General features: G+C 43.6%; 11 protein-coding genes and 1 non-coding gene across 12 annotated transcripts; 7 read left to right on the top strand and 5 right to left on the bottom strand. All coding sequences in view use genetic code 12, as the record gives it.

Moving 5' to 3' along the window:
* Window positions 1–278: 278 nt before the first annotated feature.
* Window positions 279–3650, bottom strand: CJI96_0000540 (uncharacterized protein; the record flags this gene model as incomplete). The annotated part of the gene is made up of 1 exon (XM_029034765.2): window positions 279–3650. The coding sequence occupies one exon, from the start codon at window positions 3648–3650 to the stop codon at window positions 279–281; it is 3372 nt and encodes a 1123-aa protein (XP_028890007.2).
* Window positions 3651–4114: 464 nt separating this feature from the next.
* VMA13 (H(+)-transporting V1 sector ATPase subunit H) lies at window positions 4115–5602 on the bottom strand (the record flags this gene model as incomplete). Its single annotated transcript, XM_029034766.2, has 2 exons — window positions 4115–5539; window positions 5588–5602. The coding sequence occupies 2 exons, from the start codon at window positions 5600–5602 to the stop codon at window positions 4115–4117; spliced, it is 1440 nt and encodes a 479-aa protein (XP_028890008.2).
* Window positions 5603–5850: 248 nt separating this feature from the next.
* CJI96_0000542 lies at window positions 5851–5922 on the bottom strand. Its single transcript has one exon. It is a non-coding gene; the product is annotated as a tRNA-His (tRNA).
* A 460-nt stretch (window positions 5923–6382) lies between these two features.
* CJI96_0000543 (ribosome dissociation factor GTPase) lies at window positions 6383–8802 on the top strand (the record flags this gene model as incomplete). The annotated part of the gene is made up of 2 exons (XM_029034768.2): window positions 6383–6614; window positions 6734–8802. The coding sequence occupies 2 exons, from the start codon at window positions 6383–6385 to the stop codon at window positions 8800–8802; spliced, it is 2301 nt and encodes a 766-aa protein (XP_028890010.2).
* Window positions 8803–8825: 23 nt separating this feature from the next.
* Window positions 8826–9830, bottom strand: UFE1 (Ufe1p; the record flags this gene model as incomplete). The annotated part of the gene is made up of 1 exon (XM_029034769.2): window positions 8826–9830. The coding sequence occupies one exon, from the start codon at window positions 9828–9830 to the stop codon at window positions 8826–8828; it is 1005 nt and encodes a 334-aa protein (XP_028890011.2).
* Window positions 9831–9984: 154 nt separating this feature from the next.
* CJI96_0000545 (uncharacterized protein) lies at window positions 9985–10773 on the bottom strand (the record flags this gene model as incomplete). The annotated part of the gene is made up of 1 exon (XM_029034770.2): window positions 9985–10773. One exon carries the CDS (start codon window positions 10771–10773, stop codon window positions 9985–9987), a length of 789 nt encoding a protein of 262 aa, XP_028890012.1.
* A 388-nt stretch (window positions 10774–11161) lies between these two features.
* On the top strand, window positions 11162–11674 carry CJI96_0000546 (uncharacterized protein; the record flags this gene model as incomplete). The annotated part of the gene is made up of 1 exon (XM_029034771.2): window positions 11162–11674. One exon carries the CDS (start codon window positions 11162–11164, stop codon window positions 11672–11674), a length of 513 nt encoding a protein of 170 aa, XP_028890013.2.
* A 387-nt stretch (window positions 11675–12061) lies between these two features.
* Window positions 12062–13090, top strand: CJI96_0000547 (uncharacterized protein; the record flags this gene model as incomplete). The annotated part of the gene is made up of 1 exon (XM_029034772.2): window positions 12062–13090. One exon carries the CDS (start codon window positions 12062–12064, stop codon window positions 13088–13090), a length of 1029 nt encoding a protein of 342 aa, XP_028890014.1.
* A 634-nt stretch (window positions 13091–13724) lies between these two features.
* On the top strand, window positions 13725–15449 carry MDL1 (ATP-binding cassette permease; the record flags this gene model as incomplete). The annotated part of the gene is made up of 1 exon (XM_029034773.2): window positions 13725–15449. The coding sequence occupies one exon, from the start codon at window positions 13725–13727 to the stop codon at window positions 15447–15449; it is 1725 nt and encodes a 574-aa protein (XP_028890015.2).
* A 645-nt stretch (window positions 15450–16094) lies between these two features.
* On the top strand, window positions 16095–21065 carry UGT51C1 (sterol 3-beta-glucosyltransferase; the record flags this gene model as incomplete). The annotated part of the gene is made up of 1 exon (XM_029034774.2): window positions 16095–21065. The coding sequence occupies one exon, from the start codon at window positions 16095–16097 to the stop codon at window positions 21063–21065; it is 4971 nt and encodes a 1656-aa protein (XP_028890016.2).
* A 434-nt stretch (window positions 21066–21499) lies between these two features.
* On the top strand, window positions 21500–22897 carry MET2 (homoserine O-acetyltransferase; the record flags this gene model as incomplete). Its single annotated transcript, XM_029034775.2, has 1 exon — window positions 21500–22897. The coding sequence occupies one exon, from the start codon at window positions 21500–21502 to the stop codon at window positions 22895–22897; it is 1398 nt and encodes a 465-aa protein (XP_028890017.1).
* A 228-nt stretch (window positions 22898–23125) lies between these two features.
* On the top strand, window positions 23126–23995 carry CJI96_0000551 (uncharacterized protein; the record flags this gene model as incomplete). Its single annotated transcript, XM_029034776.2, has 1 exon — window positions 23126–23995. The coding sequence occupies one exon, from the start codon at window positions 23126–23128 to the stop codon at window positions 23993–23995; it is 870 nt and encodes a 289-aa protein (XP_028890018.2).
* Between the last annotated feature and the right edge of the window lie 88 nt (window positions 23996–24083).

Consider the following 24083-nt stretch of genomic DNA (forward strand, 5'->3'; position numbering starts at 1 on the left):
GAGGGCTCCTGAACTTTCTGATACTGCCAAAAAACACTCAGAGATAATAACAGTGTTGACCTTGAGCCTTTCAATTTGCCGTTCTGGTATGACTGTTGTATGGTTTCCTCTAGCCAATTGATCACTGCTGATACATAGCCTGCATTTGACAGCGTCGTTATTGACCAACTCAATGCAAGGCCCGTGAACCAACTTCTTCCGCGCATATGGCTTGTTCTGAGCGCGAGACCATTAAAAGATACACTATGTGCTATAAATTATGTAATTATAGTTGACGATTAGTCCTTTGTTGGTAACTCCTCAACGAACTCTATCAACCTGTCAAACTCTGTCTCGTAGGCTTCTATCATTTTGCTGGCAATGGCTCGGACTGTTCTGGCACAGGTGGTAGCATTATGCTGCATCCACTCCTTGATCGTCATCGATTCCTCTTCCTCTGGCATGGCCGCGATGAAATCGGTCAACATGCCCTCAGTATCATTATGAAGCTCGTAGTTGCTTGCCGAGACTTCCGCAAGGTATTCCATTGTATCTTGTAAAGTCTTGAGCTCTTCCTTGATGTTGCCTAAATTTCTTATATCAATTCGCGGATGAAATTTGTAGATCGCCTCCAGCTCCAGTACCTTCGTCTCCTTCTGTGGAGTGCTGGCCCCGATGAAAGATGCCGAAATACCATGCTCAACGCTTAAAGGTCGCTGTTCAAATTTCAGCTCACCGAGTGTTCGTTCGGCTTCAGAAGTGGGTCTAGAGTCTTCGCGTTCATTGTGCTCTGAGCCCTCACCTTCTTCTTGTAAGATATCCTTATCATTAGCACGACAAGCATCCGACGCAGAATCTTCAACAAAGGTTCTATTGCCAGGGGAGTCAAAGCGCCCTGGACTCGATCGAATCCCAGAGCTATGGCCATTACTTTGAGGAAGACTCACTGGCGAGAGCTTGACCACCGCATTTTCGACAGCCACCGAGGATCTTCTCTCATTTTGCTCTTCCAGGAGAACATAGCTGTCTTGGTCAACAGTGTCTGTCAATTCTCTGTGGTCTGTTGGCGTCTCCCTCTTGACACTTTCATTATCTTTTTGATCATCGTCAACATGGGTTTCGTCCAGGTGTACTGTAGGAACCTTGGTAGTTGTCAAAGCAAGCACTTTGCTCTTCTGCTCATGATCTGTGACACCATCTTTAGTCATGACCTTGTCACTCTCAAGAGTTGTGTCAGTTGTTATTTCATGACGTTGAGGACTTTGCTGATACTTCTCGTTAGGATCATCAAATAGGAGTACTTCTTCACCTTCTTCTTCCTTTGAAGGACCAAGCAGCTCATTTAGGCTTTCAAGGATATTTTTGTTAGAACTTTGCTCGATCAATAGGTTAGCTCTAGGGGGCTCCTGGATCGCAGATGCGTCGACAAATTCATCCGCCAAACTTCTTAAATCTTTTACATACTCACCATAAGATGAAGGTGAAAGACTTATATCACGCTCATTTCCAGATTCGTTATGATCCACTTCATCTTCGCTGACCTTTGCATCTTCCTTCTTTGTGCCATTCGTTGAATCCCCTACCTCTTCGAATTCTGCTTTCGTGTCGATAAATTCCGAGGTGGACTCACCAGTAGTAGCCTCAGCAGCGATATCATGCTTTTGAGTACCCTCGGCAATTTCATTATCCGATCCCTTTGTTGTCAGCGACAGTGCCGCATCAACCAAGTTGGACTTTGACAGAGCAAGTGCCTCATTATTGCTTGAGGTTTTGTTAGAAGCTTCTTGAACTCCTGAACTCGACTCCTTCTTATCGGTATGAACGGCAATCTGTGGGGAGGTATTAGTTACTGCAATCTCTTCTTCAACTTTTCCCGTACTAGATCTGTCGTCCGCTGAAAAGTGTTCCACGTCTTCTTTCCCACGCAATATGATCGAGTCCTTCTCCAAACTTTGATTGTCTTTGATTTGAGTATCCTTATTCTTCTGCAATGATTTCATGCTCTTGACTCCATGCTCTGCATTTTCTGCAGCTGAAACATCAAGATCAGTTTCAGTTTTCTTGAAAACCTTCAGTTCAACAATATCCATCGACGCAGAAGCATCCGTCAATTTATTGGCATTGACATTCAGCGACTGGGCGGAATTTTCATCGATCTTTTGCTTTGAGCCTGCTGTCTCAATGTGTGACTTTTTTGGACGCGTGATGAAGAAATCAAAATCATCATCGTCAAAGGCTGACTTCTTCACTTTGGTAGAGCTTTCAAAGGATAGCAATGGTTTCGTTTTAGTGGAATCCTTATCATTGGGTATGCCTGGGTCAGCCTTACTTGGAGTATGGATCTTTCCAAAGTACGAAATATCCGATTCATTAAAGTCCCCAATATTATGACCTGATATATCAAGAATATCATCCTTCTTCGACGTTACCGCCTCCCCAGGGTGTAATTTGACCTTTTTTCTCTTGCCAGGGGACGTGATTATTTGACGAAAGCGATCAGAATCCATACTGGTTTCCGAGGTGTTTTGCTTCTGCTTTTTCCCTTCATTCTCATCATGGCTTTTCAATTTTCGCTTCTTTTCTTTCTCACTAACATCGTCACTAGTTGATAATTCGCCATTCGAGACACCACTCACATAGGATGGATCACTCTCTTCAACATCCGAGGAATTAAAGCTCGAACCATTTTGTATATCATCGAAACTGTCATTGGTATCACGAAGGCGGTCCTCCACTTCCTCCCTTTTACTCTCTGGATTACTAGGAGGAGCCACAGGACTTTCGGGAGCCGGCAGACGCTGATCCTTATGACGAGCACTCAGCTTTGCGGAGCCCTCAGACTCTCGTGAGTCATTGACTTGAAGCAACAATGGATCTTTTCCTGTCGCCATCGCCATTTTCCTCCTTTGAAGAGTTGCTGGGGGTGGAGGTACCAGCTTTCTCGTTTTGATTTTGCGACTGAAGATCTTTGTTGACCCGTTTTCAAAAATTGATCCGTGATTTGTGTCCTCAATATCCTCTATGGAAAAGTCGTACGCATCGAACTCAGACTCTTTATGTGATTCGAGCTCGGGAGAAGGAGACAGGGTTGGCCAATGAGCTGTACTTTCATTCAAGGGCGAATTACGAGAAGACCCAACGGACTCTTCTCGCTCATGAGTTTTGTTTCGTGCCACATTTGCTGATGATTTTTGGACTGTTTCATTTTCAACTGACAATCCTGAATCATCAACATCACTCAAAGAATCATCAGGTAATGCCATACTTGTTTCCGTAGGCAAATTCAACAGTTTATTCATCTTTTCCGATATATCCAGACGCTTCGGTAGTGTCAGAAGGAAATAGCAGTATGAGTATGAGTTAGCCCTGTGCTCACTTAGTGGATCATCCTCAGGATCCCAATGATCTAGCGGGCAATCACAATACATGCAAATGACACGGTCATTATCTTTATCCAAGGGACTGTAGTAAAGGCCAGCTTTAGCTAAGTCGCGGGATGTGGCCGTGCATTTCTTGTGTGAATCTAGCGTCCACGAGTTCTTAAATGTAGACACTCGTAATTCAATGGAACTTTTACTATGTGGATCAGTCACAGACATAGGAGCTCGGCCTTCCTCCGCAAGTTCGGTCCAAAACCTCTCCTTATCTCGAGCAGAGACGTAGTATTCCATATTGGACTGTATTAGCCCGTAGGCACATTTGGGGCTGCTCTGTAGATGATGACTACCTAATGCTCGAACACCAACTATGCAATTCTCCTTTCTTCCACACCAGAAGCAGGTGACTTGGTCCGGGTTTTTTCTTGTCGGTGTGTAGTAGAAACCATTATCAACTAATGATGCCACTGAGGGCACCTCATGTCCCCATTTCTTCACGGTTTTCGTAGTAGGTATTTGTGTTCCTGAAGTAAAAGATTTTTCTCGCTCATCACGATACTGATACTTCTCTGGTATTTGTTTGGGTGGCATTTCATTGAGCCAAAGTGATGTTGTAGTTGTGCGGATCAATTTTGATACAAAGCTGAGTAGCGCGTATTCATGAAGAGGTGCAACTGGACAAAAGGATGTCTACACGATAAATTTCTCGTACAGATAAATGTATTGCTACACTAATTGATACACTTCTGTGTGATTCTTTATGCATGACCAACCAAGTGCTGGATTGTTCTCAAGGCTTCATACTTCAACTCGTTATCACCACCGTTCTTCTCTAACAAAGTCATGATCAATAACTTGTACTGGCCGCCATTTTCAGTGTTCAAGTAATTGATAATGTCGGAGCCCAAGTTCTTTATCAAGAACTGCAAATCATTCAACATGATAACTTTAGGTTTTGTTCCTCCCTCTTGCGTCTCGTCCGCAGACAAAATCTCCAACATCCTCTTCACGAGTTTGAAGTTGTTGTCTTTAAACTTGTGGGCATTGCCTTGCCAAAAATCACTCGACTTGTGTGTGGGAGAGGACCAGCTCAACAATTCAGGGTTTTCCAACTCTACTAAGTATTCGTCCATGGAGGATAATTTGTTTGTGACAACTTCCGACAAAGTATCGTTCAAGTAGGCCAAGTCGCTCGATAACTCATCGTCACTTCCGTTGGATGCAAACTTTCTAGTCTGAATGGTTCTGACGATGTTAAGTCCATCATAAAATAGAATCAACTTCACCACACTATACTGCTCCAGAGAGTTGATGGTCACGGCAACAAAGTTTTTCAATGTAGAGATGGCCACTCTCACCACCTTTAGCTTGATGGATTCCTTTGACACAGTCAAGAGGTTGCCAATTAGCTGGGGGAAGTTGTGCACCATGGTCTTGTTGAGGGTGCTGGAGAAGCTTAGGATCCACACTGTCATGAACACGTAATACAAAAGCTGGAAATTGACGCTGTTGGGCTTTCTCGCCAGGACTTCTATCAAGGTGTTTATGCTCTTGAAGTTGGAGATCAAGTTATGCTCCTGGAATATATCACGGTAACGTTTGACGATCACCAATTCTTGCAACAATTGCACTCCAATGAATTGCAGATTTTGATCGGCAGCATTGCCAATGTAATGCTTTGAGCAGACTAAGTTGAAAAGAGTGATCAACACCTCCTTATCAGCATTTATGCCTTCTCTAGAACCCGCAACCAACAAGATGGTCAAGTTGTAGAAGCTCAAAGACTTTATGAGCATGTCATTGTTCTCTAAGTGTTTCACAAAAGGCCCAAATGGTAGAGCAGAATCGACTTTCGACAAACCCAAAAGTGTGCTCAAAAACAATTTGGCATCAGGGTCAGTTAGCAAGTCACTTATCAACACCAATACGCTCTTCAACACATCGTCTCTAGAGTTTATCTCTAACTTGTTCAACAAGTTTAAGATTGTCTTAGCATATAGATCTACCGAGTTGAGCACCGTTTCACGTTTGGAAACAGCATATTGGGTCTCTAAAATCTTGATGAGATCCGCTTGGTCATTACTGATGATACCAGCACGAGCTAATCCTTCCCAAGGTATGATCTTTTCTCTAACGAGTTTCCGTGAATCGGAGAGTGAGGAGCTCTCAATCACAAATGGAGTCTAGCGGTTAGTCAAAGCATGTTGTGATGCCAAAAAATTGAAACATACGTAATCGGACGCCATTTTCCCAATTGGTGTCGCAAACTTTCTTGCTGAGCGCTAATGATGTCGTAACTGATAGATCGCCTCGATTGTGGTGATTTATCGGTGCGCGCACGCCGGACAAGACTTCCCGAATAACGACAAATTTAGTCTCACCACACACTCTCTTCGAGGTAGAAAATAGGTGGAAAAAAATGATGTAAGTACCAGTAATCAAATGCTATTGAAGTTTACGGCAAACAAAAATAAGAAACTGTGGCAAAAAAGCCTGCCGGCCCCAGGAATCGAACCTGGGTTTGTTCGGCCACAACGAGCTGTACTAACCACTATACTAGACCGGCCGTATATGCAAAAAGGGGTCTTGGACAATATATAAAACTAGGTTTGAAATGTGCTTCTAATTCCTGGTTGATCCGTATACTTACATCCATAATTACAACGATTGCAATAGTCTTTGCAACTTCAACAGGTCTCAAGATGATTTTGACGTCAAAAGCTGCTAATTGAACATACCCTAACATTCCGTAAGATGTTGTTGAAACAAAGATTGAAGAATAATTGTGTTGTATATATGCTCGAGAGAACTTTTTATGCAACAATTGGCACTCTGGCCGAGTGGTCTAAGGCGCCAGGGTAAGGTCACCTTATCATACATTCCTGGTCTCTTCGGAGGCACGAGTTCGAACCTCGTGGGTGTCAATATTTTTTTTTTATGTCCGCACCTCGCGACCAGCAGTACTGTACCGTTGCACTGTAGTTGCCATTGAGCAGAAGAATAGTGGTCAATTCATACAAACCACTATGAGTATTGCTGAGGACGACTATCTTTCAGAAGAGGAGGGATTCAATGAGGACGCTCTTTCGAACGAGGAGTATGACCATCTTTACGAACTCCTTCCTGTGGTCAAGAAAGATTTGGCTTCATATAACGATTCCATAGATGATCTAAGCATCAAGGAAGCTATATACTACAACTACTTCGAACTAGAGCCTACAGTGGAGGACTTAAAGTCCAGATTCCCCAAAAAGAAAGGTATGTTTGATATTTTTTAAACTCATTTGTCTGTGCTCAGCAGACAGGCAGCTCCCGTTTTTGCACAAGCCAGATAACTATGGTGTATGACTAAGTTCAAGATTTGCTAATGCGTTCAGAGGAGCCGAAGTTGTCCAAGCTTGCAATGCTTGCAAAGAAGCGTAAAGAAGCTCGTGCTGGAAATATAGAGACAGAGAGCACCAGTACAATTGCAACAGTGTCTTTTGCAAGTGAAAAACCGAGCAACAAACTAGCAGCGTTGGCTACGGCAAGGAAATCGGGGAGTCGAGGTATTCTGAAGCTTCTGTCTCAAGCTTTTGCGGAGCCTTCAAATAAACCTAGATTAACGAGGAAGTCGAACCTAGCTGGACTAGCGGTTAAGCGTAAGGCAAAGGCAGAGCCGGCCTCCAACGAATCACATAGCATGTCTCCTGAGCCTGTTTTATCACATCCTTCGGAGGAAGCAACTCCGCTGACAGAGGCGAAAACTTCACAGAAGGCGAAGCTCAATATTCCATTGATAAATCGGGTGGATTTTCATGGAGTAGCTCACCTGCCTATATCAGTATTCCTCTTTGATACAATTGTGGAGTCCTCGAGGGATAGAGGCAAAGGCAAAAAACGAAGAAAAATTGCATCTGAGTTGTTTTATGCATATACTAACTCACCACTTGCAGTCAAGGCAAAGACTAATTTTGAACAACCGAGTCCAGATGACGTTATTCTCACTGCTCAAAAACAGGCCTTTGAGTCAGACATGAGCAAACTCTCTATCAAGGATAAAAAAGTTGAAGATACTTCAAGGGACAAAAAAGTGCCTGCTGCAACTAAACCTTTTAAGTCGATCGATCTTGCCAAAGAGCTCGCTGGCAATCCCAACTTCACCAAACCCAACAAATCATTTGTCATCATTGGTCATGTGGATGCTGGTAAATCAACACTCGTGGGGCGAATTTTGTATGATGTTGGAGCCGTCGAGTCGAAAACTATGGTGAAATTAGTTCGCGAGGCCGAGAAATCAAACAAAGGTTCTTTTGCTCTCGCATGGATCATGGATCAAACGCAAGAGGAGAGATCCAGAGGTGTGACAATCGACATATGTGCTACAAATTTTGAGACATCAGATACTAGGTTCACGGCGATTGACGCACCTGGTCACAAAGATTTTGTTCCACAGATGATTGGAGGTGTCTCGCAAGCTGATGCGGCTTTGCTCGTGGTGGACAGTATCCATGGTGAGTTTGAGGCGGGTTTCATGATGAATGGTCAAACTAAGGAACACACTCTTCTTGCTAGAAATTTGGGTATTGACGAGATGATTGTTGCAGTGAACAAGATGGATAAGGAGAACTGGAGCGAGGAAAGATTTCAAGAAATCAAGGGGGAGTTACTTGAATACCTCACAAAACCAGAAGTGGGCTATAAAGCTGAAAATATAACATTTATACCTCTTTCAGGGTTGACTGGTTACAATGTGGTCAAGAACGATGGTTCCATCAAAGAGCTCTCCTGGTACCACGGACTCACGTTACTCGATGTTCTCTCCAAAATCAAAGGTGCTCCGGCGAATTCTATTCAAAAACTTGAGCAGAGTGATTTCAATTTAGCGATCAACGACATCTTTGATGTGACTAGTTCGGAATTCAAAATAAAGGGAAAGGTAACTCTGGGACTTATACAACCGGGACAAACCGTATGCCTTCAGCCGTCGGATGAATATTTACAGGTACAGGAAGTTCAAATCAACAACGAGGCTGTTGATGTTGCTATTGCAGGTCAGATTGCTATTTTGAAATTCAAGACGTCCCAATTCAAGAACAAGAGTGTTGAGGACATCAGCATAGGTGATCTAGTCTCTAGCATAAATTCTTCGTTGAAAGCTGTCAAAAAATGCACTGCAACTGTCAACATGTTCAATATCACCAAACCACTTCTTGTTGGTACTCCATTCGTGTTATTCAGAAGCAATGCGTCTGTTGCCGCAAGAATCAACAAAGTGAAGAAGATTAATGGTGTCAAAAAGAAAAAGATGCATCTCGTCTCTAACCAAATTGCTGATATTGAGATCGAAATCATCGTAGATCGGCCATTACCTTTGGCAAGGTTTGAAGATAACAAGGCATTGGGAAGACTAGTAATTCGTCGAGAGGGCGCTACTGTTGGTGCTGGTGTTGTAACTAGTATATAGATATAGAATCACATCATCAGCCCTCACCAGACGATGTAGTCAAGGATCAATATCGTAAATCCCAACACAACACAAATTGTAACGATGAAATTGGAGCCACGCTTATTTCTATGCGTCGCTTTTCGAAGGGTTTGATTTCCGCTTCGCAAATCCTGATCAACCTGGTCCTGATTTTCAATGAGCAAATTGATCTGCTCTGACTGCGTTTGCAAGTGGGTTGATATCTCCGACTGCAAATTGATAATGTCGACCATAGAGTGATGTAGTTTTTCAACTTGCTTGAGTTGATTCGTCTTTCTATCAAGAAGCTCTTGATTTTCTTCCTTAAGCTCTTGTAGCTGCTCTTGACTAAGCTGGGAAAAGTCCTGGCCAGAACTGGTACTCTCGTCCTCAATGAGGTCGATCTGATAGGTGTTCTGGAATGGATCCCCATCCTCATTGAGATCGTCATCAATATTTTGGAAGTTGAGTAAGCTCAATTGTTTTTCCCTATTGTATCTTTTTCTCTGGATCAGCTCAAATGATTTACTGACGGTTGTAGCTGTCTCATGTAGGAACTTCAAAACGCTTGTACGATGCGTAGCAATTGTCACAAAATATAACTGTTCTGGACTCATGTCACCTATGCCAAATAATGATGAAATGAATCCCTTTCTTTGTTTTGGTTCTGTCGCTTCTGTTTGCTTGCGCTGGTAGGATTGAAGAAATTTCAACTTTTCAAACACCTGCTGAATTTTGATCTTGAACTCTTCATCTATCCTGTTCTTCTCTTCCAAGCTAAGATGAGAAGAGTTCGTTCTAGTTTTCGAGAATTCATCATTCACTTGTAGATAATAGGGTTTGATTTGCGAAATGAAGGATGCAAGGTTGACAAGATTCAAGTACAATTGACTGCACTCTTTGATAAACGTGTCTTGGATGAAATATGGCGGTATATCCTGTTTGGAATGAACAATTTTGATGGATGAGCCCAACTCTTTGGTGACAATTTCAACGCATTCGTTGAAGAGAGGCGTCAAATTACTCATGATGTCTGAAGGTCTCTATGCTACGTGCAACCGCAAGAAGCATATATATCGGAGTCTATGTACAGGCCTTTTAGTAGGAGTGGTTGCAAAATTGGAAAGAAGGAGTACGAGAGACATTTATTAAAAAAACATCTTACAAATATATTGGAAGTAGTCATCCAGATAGGTACTCGACACAGCGGGTGATCTCAACAGCATCCTTGAAGCCTGTCTTAGGGTTTGTCACTGGCACGGTTTTCAGGTCGTAGATCACATTCCATCTTCCTGGGTACATGGGATTGCTAGGATTTGGATTGTTAGAATTGTGCTCCTGTCTCTCCTGGGGTGTAGCTTGGACATACTTGACGTACTCTGGAGCACCAGGTTGGTAGATATTATCGGCGCAAATCACAGTGCCAGGATAGATCAAATTGAGCGACTCCAAGATGCGCAAATCTGGAACGTAGAGATCCTTTTGATGGTCAATAAAAACGAAATCGACTGGAGTGTACTTGCCATTTTCTTTATTGGTACGCTGCTCGAAATCAGGAAGGGTAGTGCCAGCCTGACCCAAGATGATTTCCACAAGGTCCGAGAGCCCAGCCAAGTCAATGAGTTTCCGGGCAATCTTAGCATACTCCTCGTTTGCCTCGAAGCTATAGTACTTCGGGTTGACGGTAGCTTTGGAGCTGGCGCCGTTGATTTTCCTAAGCTCATTGCCGAAAAGAATAGCAGAGTAGCCAATGTAGCACCCCAATTCGATCATAATCACTGGAGAAGCCTTCTGCATTTCCTTTCTGATCAATTCGCCCTTTGGAAGACCAATTGTCATAAAGCCCGTCTTTTTGACTTCCAGAAACTCCTCAATGGCATCGATAACGAGGTCGGGGTTGTTCTTCAACTTGTCGTAGCGTTCCTTGTCAAAGGACTCGATATAATCAAGAAGGTCTTGTTCTTTGCCCATACTGTGTAACTTAGATCAAAAGTGAGCTAAATGAAAGAGATAAAGAAGAAGGAGTCAATTGATCGGATGATACCACATTTATAGATCTCGGCCCGTGGGGCTTTAAGCAGGAAAGTAAGGAAGTCGACTCGAAACCCGCACTTCTCGGAACAGTTTCGGACATGGAACGCGGGGTGCAAAGTACCGCTTTCAAACGGGGAAATCACGTCTCGGTTGAGATAATCACAAAAAATTTTACAATTTCTGGGAAAATCACAAATCTTAGTCGAACAGGGTATGTTCCTTCGAGGAGCTGTCCACACGTGACCATTTTTCTTTGGTTCCGAGAGACCCACCTTTTCAGGCCGCACTCATCGAAATATGTAGTGTTACCATAACGCACAGATCTATGACCACTAAGATCGAAACTCAGGAGAGGTTGGCCAATGCGAGAAACGCAAAGAGGATAGCTATTCGTGAAAATGCCAAAGCGGTAGCTGAGGATTTGCGTAGGCAGCGTAAGCGGTCGAATGCGTACAAGTTGGAGAAGACCGAGCATGATGACGAAGCTGAGCCCAAGAGCGATTTAGACTACACGCTACAAGAATGGAAAGAGTGGTCGGAAAAGCATGTGAGAAAGAATAAACTGGGAGGCTACAAGAACCTCGAGGAGCTAGCGCATTCCACGTACGAGAAGGAAGTTTCGAAGGTGACAGTGGATAAGGAGAAGTACACGAGCGTGAAGGAAGGCAAGGGAACAGAGGACGTTGAGAACATGGTTCGTGGATTAGAAGAAGCCTCTGAACGGAGAAGAAAGCGCAGAAAGAAGGGTGTTGAAGAGACAAACTCCATCAACGAGAAGAATCGCCAGTTCAACATGAAGCTAGAAAGAGAAAGGGAAAACCAAAGGAGACTTTCATAGGATTTGAGTGAAGCATAGCGATGGTGAACTGGATAGGGGAGGAGTCGCTTGTGCCCCACCAGCTCTTTTTGGTTTCGAAATACGTGATTATGATACATACGTTCCTGGGCCAATGGCTGCAAGAGTGCGGCCGAGGTGCGGCGGTACCGGTTGTTCGCTTATCGCGCCTTATTACTGTTGGTGAGCCCTTGAAGAAGTTGAACTGCCGCTGAATCTCATCGCAAAGATCGATGTGTTTAAAAGTCCTTTGAGGCGCTCCTTTCTCAATTCATTCATTAATTGTTAAACACCCAGAGACCATATCAGCAAGCTCTCAGTACTTCGCACCTTTATCAAGTTTATTACACCTGCACCAATGAGCTTCTCTAACATACCTTCTCGAAGATAATGAATTTTCTTGACTTGCCCCAGGAGCTAATCCTCAGGGTGTTCAAAAACCTATCGCTTGATGATAGTCGCTCTTTGATCAGCAGCCTACATTCGTGCAAGGACCCAACCGCCCAAAGAGTCATCAAACTCCTATGGATCACCTGTTGCTCGGATAAAGTCATCATCTCGTTCCCCAACACAGAAACTCCTCTGAGCGAACCCTTTGACTTTGTATCTTCTATGGATGTTTACGACACTATCAAGGAGCACATCAAATACGATATAGCGCCCAACCACCTTCAGCTATTCTTTTCAAGAAACCCAAGGGACTACACTAGATTTCAAAACTATTTACAGGACGTATGGACGCTATTGGACTCAGAGACCGTTAAAAAGTATCTACTTGCTGTTCCTATCCTCGATATTGAGCTTAGAGGTAACCTTATATCCACAGAGTCTCCTACCCTGTTGGTATCACTGATCCTCAATACGTTTGTTAAGCTAACGACGCTACGAGATGCAAACTGGAAGTCACTTAAGCTTGTTCTGACAGATTTAGGAGACTATTTTCCCCAGAAATGGGGTCGCTTGTTTGAGGAGTTCCGCTCATTGCAGGAACTAGTTCTCGATGATAACTTAATCCGACTGCAGCATCCGATCGAAATTATCTCATTGCTAGAAGGCTACTTCAAGTGGCCTTTGCATCTACGTGTTTTATCGTTGAGACGGAATCTAATTTCGAACTTCCTGGCTACGGCACTCAAGTTGCTCCCAGGAACACTCGAGGTGCTAGACCTCGAGAACAATATCTTGGAGGAGTTTGGAATGCATGGAGAAGTGAGACTAGCAGATGAGCTCCCGCATCTTCGTCTTATAAACCTTTCAAACAACCGTGGATTGGTCAAGATTCAGCCACTTTTGTTACAGGGTGCACAAGATAGGCTGATGGATCTCACCATTAAGGCGGAAAATTGTAACCTTTATACCCCGGTTCTCACAGCCCTTGTTGAAATTGCCAACTTTGAAAAGGTGAAGTTGATCATTTAGCCTATCGTGGCTACTACTCAATCGTTCTTTGGTGCGTTTCTGCTGCAAATCCCGATGTGCGCCGGTTTGCGGATATCATGAAGGGAACAATGAGCAATTCTCTTGAGCAGTACATCATTAATATATGTACGCTCTTAGGGACTACAGAATCTCTGCTTCGATCATTTTTGCTGATGAAAATCACATTTCGCAGTTATAGACCATCTTTAATGACAAATCGAAACCACCACACCTGTATATATATTCTATTTGACGTCTTCCTCGCATTAGAATCTCTAGAATAGCACCCAACCAGAATCACACTCACCAGAATTTCTTCATGTTTCTCTCGAGAGGATTAGGATTCTCGCTATGTCGACTCAAACATAACAGACCGCTTCAGTCAATTTCTATCGCATCTCATTTAATCCCTGCAAAACTTATAGACCATAAGCGAACGAGGTACCCAACAAGACACTACTCGAATATCCACAACTCTCCACCAACTACTGAGAATGTGGAAAATAAGGAACCCACTCCTAAGCCAAAGAAATCTCTATATAAAGATCTTAGAAGGCTCTTTCGCCTAGCAAAACCAGAATACGGCTTGCTCGCAGGGGCTCTTCTATGCCTAGTGGGAACATCTTCGGTTTCAATGTCGCTACCCTTCTTCATTGGCAAGATTATAGATACTACGAAGGATGACGATGATGACGAGGATAAAAAGACAGTCAAGGCCAAAGAGCCGAAGAAAATCTTGGGTTACACAGAACAGGAATTCTACACCGGTCTCGGAGCCATCCTAATATGTGGAAGTCTTTTTAATTTTGGCAGAATCTACCTACTTAGATCTGTAGGCGAAAAGATGGTTGCGAGACTAAGGTCACGACTCTTTGCTAAAACGCTATCGCAAGACTCATACTTCTTTGACGTGGGCCCAACAAAAAAGGGTATGAGTACAGGTGATCTAATTTCACGTTTGTCTAGTGATACGCAAATTATCAGCAAGTCATTGAGTGGAAACGTGAGTGATGGTGCTCGATCTCTTATCAGTGGTATCGTGGGTCTCTCCATGATGTGCTGGGTGTCCTGGAAACTCTCGCTATGTATGAGTTTGATGTTTCCACCGCTCATTCTACTGTCCACGTATTTTGGACGTCGAGTCAAAGAGCTCTCGAGATCAATCCAAAATAGTTTAGGTGGCATGACTAAAGTAGCTGAGGAGAAGTTCAATGGGCTAAAGACTATTCAAAGCTTTGCGCAACAAAACAATGTTACGCGTGATTTTAACGTCGAAGTGAAACAAATCTTTAACAAATCGATGACAGAAGGGAAGTTGAGCGGTATATATTACTCCACGAACGGCTTTGTGGGAAACATTACTCTAGTCGGCCTCCTCATCATCGGAACCAGACTCATTAGCACTGGCGACATCACCATTGGCGACCTTTCGAGTTTCATGATGTACGCCGTCTACACCGGATCATCAGTGTTTGGGCTTGGTAACTTCTACACTGAATTGATGAAAGGTATAGGAGCTGCAGAGCGAATCTTTGAGATGGTGGACCTGAAACCACGCATCCCTATAAGCAAAGGCATGAAGGTGGATGATCTACATGGAGATGTGGAATTTCGCAACATTAAGCTTGCCTATCCCTCAAGACCAAATGTGCCAGTGTTTAGTGATCTATCCTTCAAAATCAAAAAAGGAGAGCATGTTTGTTTTGTGGGACCTAGTGGAAGTGGTAAGTCTACAATTGCGCAGCTCCTACTCCGCTTTTATGATCCAGATGCTGGCGAGTGCCTCGTCAACGGCTACAATATTCGTGACTTGAACTTGAATTTCTATCGTAGCAAGATAGGTTATGTTCAGCAGGATCCATTATTGTTCAGTGGCACAATCAGGGAAAATATTGTCTTTGGTAAAAGAAATAGTACGACAGAAGACATTGAATGTGCGACGAGGCTCAGCAACGCATATGGGTTCATTCAGGGATTTCCAAAGGGCTTGGAGACTGTCATCGGACCCACTTCTAGTGGCAGTGCACAGCTTAGTGGCGGTCAACGGCAAAGACTTTCCTTGGCACGTACATTGATCAAGAAACCCGATATACTAATTCTTGATGAGGCTACGTCGGCTCTAGACTCGAGATCTGAAGAGATTGTCATGAAGAATTTAGATAAGCTTGCCGCTGAGCAGCACATCACGATTATCCTGATCGCGCACCGTCTTTCCACTATCAAGAATAGCGAGCGAATCGTTGTTCTCAACAACCGTGGAGAAGTCGTTGAAGACGGCAAGTTCGACGCGTTGTATGCTGACGAGAACAGTCGTTTGAATAAGTTGTTGAAGAGCGACTTGTTCACCGAAGAGGTTTAAGAAGGACGAAGAAAGATGGCCTCACTGTGAGTCTTACTGCGCTTGTCAAAACTCAATTTTGCAAGCAAGTGAGGGAATTTCCCGTGTCCAATAGCAAACACCACCCCGATTTCTAAAAGGCTTGCGTTGGGGTATTACAATAACGCCTCGACAAATTTCCGTTTTAGTTCGTTCCCTACAATGTTGCTGGCGCATTAGACGTTTGGGAGATTAAATTGCGGGGGACGAACTGCCAAGTCCAGCAAAAATCGAGTATTCGCAAACAATAGCTAGGGAACAAAATTATAAAAAATGAGGGCACTAACCAGCCAGCATTGCTCAATTTAACTAGTAATAGACCATTAGTGCTCAACTTCCCAAAGTTTGTAGTTCGCATTTTCTCCGTGAAATGGTATTCCCTGTCTAGGCCCTGAGAAGGTCCGTAAATGTCCAGTATTCTCACATGCTGTGGTTCTCTCTATACTGTCTTTAGACAGATTCTCCGTGCGCGCGCTTCAAACCAAGCTTCCATGTAATCCCATATACATGCCGCAGAATGAAAGCCAAAGTGAAAGTGGTGATACTAAGTAACTTACAAAATTTTCCATATTCAAAGCTCTATTTCAGGCCCCTATATCTTTTTGGCGACTGCATTGATCTAAAGCAATGTCTAAAAAGTCCTCTGCCAGCCGCGAGCGCAAGATGTTAGCTAAGCTAGGCATCGAGGAGAAGCACGAGTATCTACAGAATTACCTCCCCTTGTACCGCAAGATCTCTGATGCGGTGATTCCTCCACTTCAACTGTCGCTAGAGTTTATTCATGGAGGGACCCACGACGATAGCAGTGACCATAGTGACGCTCAATCTAGGTATATGGATGCAGACGACGGCAAAACAAGAAATGGGCATAACGGAGAGCGGCAGAACATTGAGCCTCACGAGGACGATAGCTTCGATGTGGCCATGCCATTGGGAGAGGAGCACGCCTCAAACTCGTTCCTCAATACGTTGACCATGGCCAATGTGTACGCTGGTGTGGGCTCACTCAAGAACTTGAAGAACCTATTGAGCGACCTTTCGAACCCGAGCTGGCTCGATCACAAGGGAGGTCGTCTTGTGGGTTACTCAATGTACAGCAGCGAATCAGAAGATGAAGATGAGGCTGATCACGATGGGTCTCTGGGCAAGAACGACGATACGGAGAGGGACGACAAATATGCGCTTTCAGATAAACCAAGCCCAACGAAGAAGACTGCTCAAAAGCCAGCACCAACTAGTACAACTATGGCATCTAGTACCACCGAGGCATCCACGGCAACGGAGGCATCTAGCACCACGAAATCGTCATATACTACCAAGGCGTCTAGCACGACAAGTGCTGCAAAAGCGGATCCCACAGACGTTGATGAAGAAGAGGACGCAGCTGGCTGTGCCCAACCCAGCACTACAGTTCCACTTGTCCTTGACGAAACGATCACCTTACAAGACTCGACGGCAGAGTCGTTTAAGCCCACTCTCGAGCCAGAGCCACCTATAGATGCTACAGTAGGAACTGGATTCCTTTATGATGCGTTCGAATTGCCGCCAGAATCAGATTGGACGCCTTGGCAACATTCAGTCATGAAGAGGCTTGATATAACACCATTGAAAGAAGTGGTTTTAATTAAGTTTAAAGAACAAAGCCCGTCAAAAACTGATGTGGAGCTGAGCATCCGCCAAAAGCTTACTTGGATCATTGGCGACCGCATGAGGAAAACCTTTGAGCTCAAGTCCTCGGACACTTTTTATGCTAACTTCGACTCGTGGCTTCTACGCGACGTGCTTTTACAGGGACAAATTATCCTATCTGAGGACGCAGTCTGCTTCTACTCCTTGCTTCCTGGTACAATGGACCATCAATCTGATCAACAAGAGAACCCTGATCTAGCTCTCTACGAGGGAACATTAGGCATGAAAGTGGGTGAAGGGCTCCTTTTGTCCAACACCCATCGATTCTGGGCTGTGTTGAGGCCAGAAACGTTGAGCTTCTACACATCATCAACTGATATGTATTTTCCTGAAAAGGTCGTTGACTTGAGAAATGCTTTGTACTGCGAGCTTTCTAAGGATCCAGCGCAGCCATCTAGTCCTCCTCCAGGGTCCGCTGAAGGGGTGGCTTCGCCGAAATCAAGAGGGTCGTTCTCTCGTGATTCCTTTTATCTCTCGACGGCTAGCATTCTGCCTTCGCAACCGGGCTCAGAAACTTCCAGTATAAACGAAGCAGATCTCGAGGAAGCTTCTGAAGAGATGCTGACAGGTGTTTGGTTTAAAGTTGTCTGCACTAACAAGACTTATCGTTTCCAAGCAGGTAGCTTGTTTTCTGCACGCCACTGGTATAACAGCATTACGAAAGCGATCTTCCAACTACACAACTGTAATGCTCGCCGAGAAGTTTTGCACAAAATTCCCTTCACCCAAATTGTGGAATACCAGAAAAACTTTGTGCTTGCTGATGCGATGACAGGTGCAGATAACAGTGAGGATAATGAGACTCCAATATCATTTTCCATCAAGTATGTCTCTCCACACGAGCCAGCAAATTCGAAGTTTAAAGGCAAGTTTGAAGTTGGGAAGCAAGGTCCTTACGAGACCGTACATTTCGTGATGTTTCATATGGGGAAGGACTTTGCTGATACTTTTGGAAACTTGTATGATAAAAATAAATCTCAGAGGCACGAGTCTCAACGTACATTGAATCAGAGAGTCAAAAGAAGGGCGAAAATGGTGTTTAATGACGATGTCCCATCAAGTTCACAGAACATGCCTTCACTAACCACTCTTCAACCTGATTATGCGTCAGCAAATTCGCTTGTCGACAAGATTGCTAAAGTGAACGATCGTATCATTCAAAATAAACTCAATGAAGCCTCAAGTTCCGGGAATTTTTCAGATGACGAGATCTCAACTTCTGAAGGGAACGAGAGAATCAGGAGCATGGCTAAATTACTTGGAATAAATAAGCTACCGAAAATCGAGTGCGAAAGCTCGGGCAGCTTGAGTCCAAAGAGTATAAGAGCTGCGTGGGAAAGCCGACAATCAATAAGCGATGCAATAAATAGTCCTCTCCAAGAGGACGGGGTCTTTTTGCAATTACCAAAGCCGTTTTCATTGAGCACATTAAAGAATCTCAATCTAAACATGATTTTGAGTAAAAGAAGTTTCGCTGATATTGAAAAAAGACTAATAGCTATGGATGAAAGTAACCCTCTTGAGCGTTCCAACACTATGACCAACGTTACTTTTACAGAATCATACAAAGAATTTGCGGAAAGTATCAGTGAACTTACCATCAGTGATGGGGATAAGAAGAGTAAGCATGAGGCGCCGAAGAAAAGTAAATTTGATACGCTTAAAAAGAAGGTGAAAACAGTCTCTGGTATGGGCGGCGTATGGTCTGCGAATCCAGATCACTACATCAAGCTTGATGACGTTGAAGATGATAAGTATTACGTGAAGAATGCAAGTGAAAGAGAAAATAACGAGAAGCGTTTCCGAAAGCACTTCTCTCTCAATTCGGACTCCAAGCTAGTCGCAACGTACCATTGTCATCTCAAGCGATCAATTCCAGTGTATGGAAAGCTTTATCTCGGTAGTGACAAGTTATGTTTCCGAAGCTTGATACCAGGAATATCAACGAAGATGATACTCCCACTCAAAGATATTGAGAATTGTGCTAATGAGGGCGGCACAAACTTCAAGTATTCTGGTCTTATTGTTACGGTTCTGGGAATGGAGTCTTTGATCCTAGAGTTTGGGTCGCAAAAGAGCAGAAATGACTGCCTGACAATGATTTTGCAACAATTAGAGATCATTCACGCCGATGAGTCCTGGGCACCAAAGGCTCATGAATGGGGTGTGGCTGCAAAGTACAGGGACCCTTCGCAAAAAGAAGACATGATAATGAGATCAAATCATCAGCTGAGAGAGCGTGATATCGCCTTAGCTAAGGCAAAAATCCGTATCGCTAGATTAAGACATCTCGAAGATAGAATCAGCACAGCGTCCGGTATTGAATTCCCTCTTATCTTTGAAGACTCGTTGTTTTACCAAACGGAGGTAAGACCTGCAAAGTCATACAATATCACCTTATTGACAATTGGTTCAAGGGGTGATGTTCAGCCTTACATTGCTTTGGGAAAAGGTCTCTTGAACGAAGGACATTCTGTCACGATTGCCACGCATTCTGAGTTCAAAGATTGGATTGAAAAACATAATCTTATATTTAAAGAGATTGCGGGTAATCCAGCTGAACTCATGTCATTGATGGTTACTCATGGCTCAATGTCTGTTGGGTTTATCAAAGAAGCAAGTTCAAAGTTCAGAAGTTGGATCACCGAGTTGCTTGACACCAGCTGGACTGCTTGTCAAGAAGCGGACATTCTTATTGAAAGCCCCTCAGCAATGGGAGGTCTCCACATTGCGGAGGCACTTGGAATTGCCTACATGAGAGCCTTTACAATGCCATGGACACGTACAAGGGCTTACCCACACGCTTTCATTGTTCCGGACTCCAAACGTGGAGGTTCGTATAATCTTTTAACACATGTCATGTTCGAAAATGTCTTCTGGAAAGGTATTTCAAGCCAAGTGAATAAGTGGAGAGTCGAAAAATTGGGTCTTTCTAAGACAAATTTGTCTAAAATGCAACAGTATAAAGTCCCTTTCTTGTACAACATCTCACCCTCGATATTTCCGCCATCTGTTGATTTTCCGGAATGGGTGAAGGTGACAGGCTACTGGTTTTTAGATGAGGGCGATGCCAACTATGAGCCACGTAAAGAATTGGTGGAGTTTATCAATTCGGCGACACAGAATAATGAAAAGATTGTGTACATCGGATTCGGTTCTATTGTTGTCAGTGACGCGAAAAGCTTGACCAAGGCTGTTGTTGAAGCCGTGGAAGAGCTGGGTGTGAAGTGTATCTTGAACAAGGGATGGTCTGATAGGCTTAGTAAAGACAAAGGTGAGATCGAGATAGAGCTTCCACCACTGATTTACGATTGTGGCCCTGTCCCACATGACTGGCTTTTCCCAAAGGTAGATGCTGCTGTACATCATGGAGGATCGGGAACAACGGGTGCTACACTCCGAAGCGGTACTCCGACAATAATTAAGCCTTTTTTTGGAGATCAGTTTTTCTATGCCTCCAGAATTGAGGACTTGGGCGTGGGTATTGCGCTTAAAAATTTGAATCTGAAGTCGCTTACCAAAGCACTCAAGCTGATCACCAGAGAAACAAAGTATATGGAGATGGCTAAAGCGGTAGCACACTCCATGGAACACGAAACAGGAGTCTTGACAGCCATTGACGCAATCTACTCCGAACTCGCATACTCCCGTTCGCTTATGCTTACAGTTAGATATAATACCGAAGCCAGAAGAGACGACAGATCTGGTATTCAGACACCCGTTGTTGATGAGGAAGACTACTTTATGGAGGACGATGATAGCGATGACGATATTAGCGACGATGAAGATGACAGTGAGATGAGTGATCAGAGTGAGGATGAATGCAGTGAATCTGAATCCAAGATTAACAAGAAGAAGACGAAATTGTGCCCACTAAGCTCGAACAGACAGAAAGAGAAGAGCACATAATCGAGACACCAGTGCGGCTGCAAAATCTGGAGAAGCAAGTGTGGATTTCAACTTTGCGTCGCGATCAACTCGATTAACGAATGGTTTGATGTGTCAATGGTTTATAATATAGTAATGATGATTGCTTGAGGCAGTTTTGATACCATTTCATCAGTTTGACTGTAGATCACCATGGTCCTCCCATATGCGTTCCTGCTTGTCGGAGCGTTTCGTACATCAAGTTTGATCACGTGAAATAGAACAAGGTGAGTAATATCACTAGCATGGTCAACGTCAAGAGAAACGCTTATTTATTACACAAGGTATAAAATATATTAAAACTACAGTTTTTGCGACCACATCCTTTCGAAGAAAAGCGTCAATTTCTTTCACAGCTTTGCGTTCAAATAAGTGGAAAGTTATAACCTAAATTATTCAGATCAAGGTTGTTCGACATGAAAAACCCTGTTTTCAAAGATGTTTCGGAAGAGCAGATGAGGAGTAATCCGTACGCAGCAATGGTTCCCGGCCAGACAATTGTTGAGATTCCAAAGTATGAGTTGGAATGTGGCGAGACTCTCTACAATTTTCCAGTTGCCTACAAAACTTGGGGTAGACTAAATCGGGATAGAGATAATGTCTTGCTAGTTTTCCATGCTTTTACAGGATCTTCTGATGTTCAAGATTGGTGGGGACCACTTTTAGGCTCCAACCTTACCTTGGATCCATCAAGATTTTTCATCATTTGCATAAATTTCCTTGGTTCACCTTACGGCTCTTGCTCACCGATGACAATAGAGAAATCCACTGGGAAGCCATACGGGCCCTTGTTTCCGCTCGTGACAGTCAAAGATGATCTTGGAATCCAAAAGTTGATTCTCGATTCTTTAGGTGTCAAGAAGATTGCATGCGTTATCGGTGGATCCATGGGTGGTATGGCTGCCCTTGAATACTCGTCGACATACAACAACACCGGTTATGTGAAATGCGTAATTGCATTGGCAACCGCCGGCAGAGCTAGTGCCTGGTGTATATCATGGAATGAAACACAAAGGCAATGTATCTTCAGTGACCCATACTACGATGATGGGTACTACTATGAAAACCCAAAAGGATTGCGTCCAGATGGTGGATTAGGAGCTGCTAGAATGGCAGCCTTGCTTACTTACAGATCGAGAAATTCGTTTGAAAAGCGATTCGGTCGTAAGCTTCCCTCGGAAGACCAATCCAATAAGGGTGGGGGTGAGAGCATCAGGCTCCCGAAGAATAAGGAGGAAGAGAATTGGTTATTGCATAATGAAGGCTACAAAAGATCCAGAAGTGCTTCCACCAATTCAGTTTCTGCGGAGAAGCCTCAAACTTACTTCACAGCACAATCGTATTTGCGATATCAAGGAGATAAATTCGTCAAACGGTTCGATGCCAACTGTTATATTTCCATTAGCAGGAAGCTTGATACGCATGACTTGACAAGAGGACATGTCGACAGTGATGTCAACGACGAGGACCCCTTGCCTAAGTATCTCGAATCTTTGACAGCACCACATCTTATCATAGGGATTCAATCGGATGGTCTTTTTACCTATGGCGAACAACAGCTACTAGGCGATCACATCCCCAACAATGTCTTGAAAAGATTGGAATCTCCAGAAGGTCATGATGCTTTTCTTCTCGATTTCGAAATAGTGGATCATTATTGTCAGGAGTTTTTGCGTGAGCAACTTCCAGAATTCTACGACGAGTCATCTGGAAAAGTTGACATTTTCCATGACTGGGCTAATCATGTTGTCTCTGTCGAAAATGGAGGTGACTCTGTGTTTGGTGAGGCTGAAAAGAATATCACGAACTGGTAAATTGCACCCATGTACATCTGTTAGCATTGAGACTCGTAACAGCTTACAACAAAGCACTGCGAATCCCGAACCAATTAAAACCCTGTATAACATTGGTAGAATAGAATCACAGGCAAAGCATTTCCGATAGAGTAAATCATGTATCCTCACTCCATTTCAAAGTTCAAATGCAAGTAAATCACTCTGCAGTCGCATCAACTAAAGCACATCTCATCAAGCAAGCAGAGAATGCTCCTATTGAAAAAATCCAAGACTCCGGAAATCCAAATTAGCGGCAATGCTCCAATCGAAAGGCTCAGTGTCATTTCCACAGAGAGCAATCTTGACTTTGACAAAATGCTACGTAGCTCGTTCTACTACGAGGTGTCTAACTTTAATGGCTTTCTTGAACTTTTGCAGCAGCTCGCTTCCTTTTCCTTCTGGCTCCAATTGACTAAGGGAGACTCGTGTCTCGTTATTGATTCTCAAAACCCGAACAGAATCGATCTCCATCTCAGTGAGCACGACCTCACTCTGAACAACTACATTACACGATACCTCAAATTCACAAAGCAGAGTCCGATGAAGGCAATGGGGGATACCAAGTCGTATTATAGAACGAGCATGACGTACGACGATTCCAAGACAACCAAGGACCATAGAGACTTTCGATTTCTTCTCGACAGAGTCTTTAGCGATGCATTATTGAGGTTGTCACTGAAAAGCGCTGTCACCCTCCTAGAAAATCATAGACAAACTCCCAACGTTATGTCTTTACAGATTAATGAACGTGCAGATTTAAGTCCACTCAAAGCCGATCACATTGATGAATCGCACGATTTCTACGAATATCTCAGTCTTCTCCATTTAAATAAAGTGCCTGAAATTTCCAGGAGCGAGTATGAAAAAGTTACCAGTATGTACGAGGTACCAGCAATTGGCCCAAGCGGAAATTCTCCAAAGCACTTATTTCTATTTGCATTCAAATTTGTTCATCCCGCAGTTCTTCAAGAAGTTGTGATAAAAGACTCCGTCATTTCCACTTTGTCAAATACAAAGCTGAAACACCGACTCTCGTATCGAAGTGCTTCAGGGCTCTACACTTGGATGCTCGCATAATTCATAAAATTGTCTATGTACATGTAATAAGCTGCACAAAATTGAATAGTACACATGTCTTTCGTCATTGAATAGTCGTCAGAATGCT

The sequence above is a fragment of the Candidozyma auris genome, chromosome 1, assembly GCF_003013715.1.
Source record: "Candidozyma auris chromosome 1, complete sequence".
Lineage (NCBI taxonomy): Eukaryota > Fungi > Ascomycota > Pichiomycetes > Serinales > Metschnikowiaceae > Candidozyma > Candidozyma auris.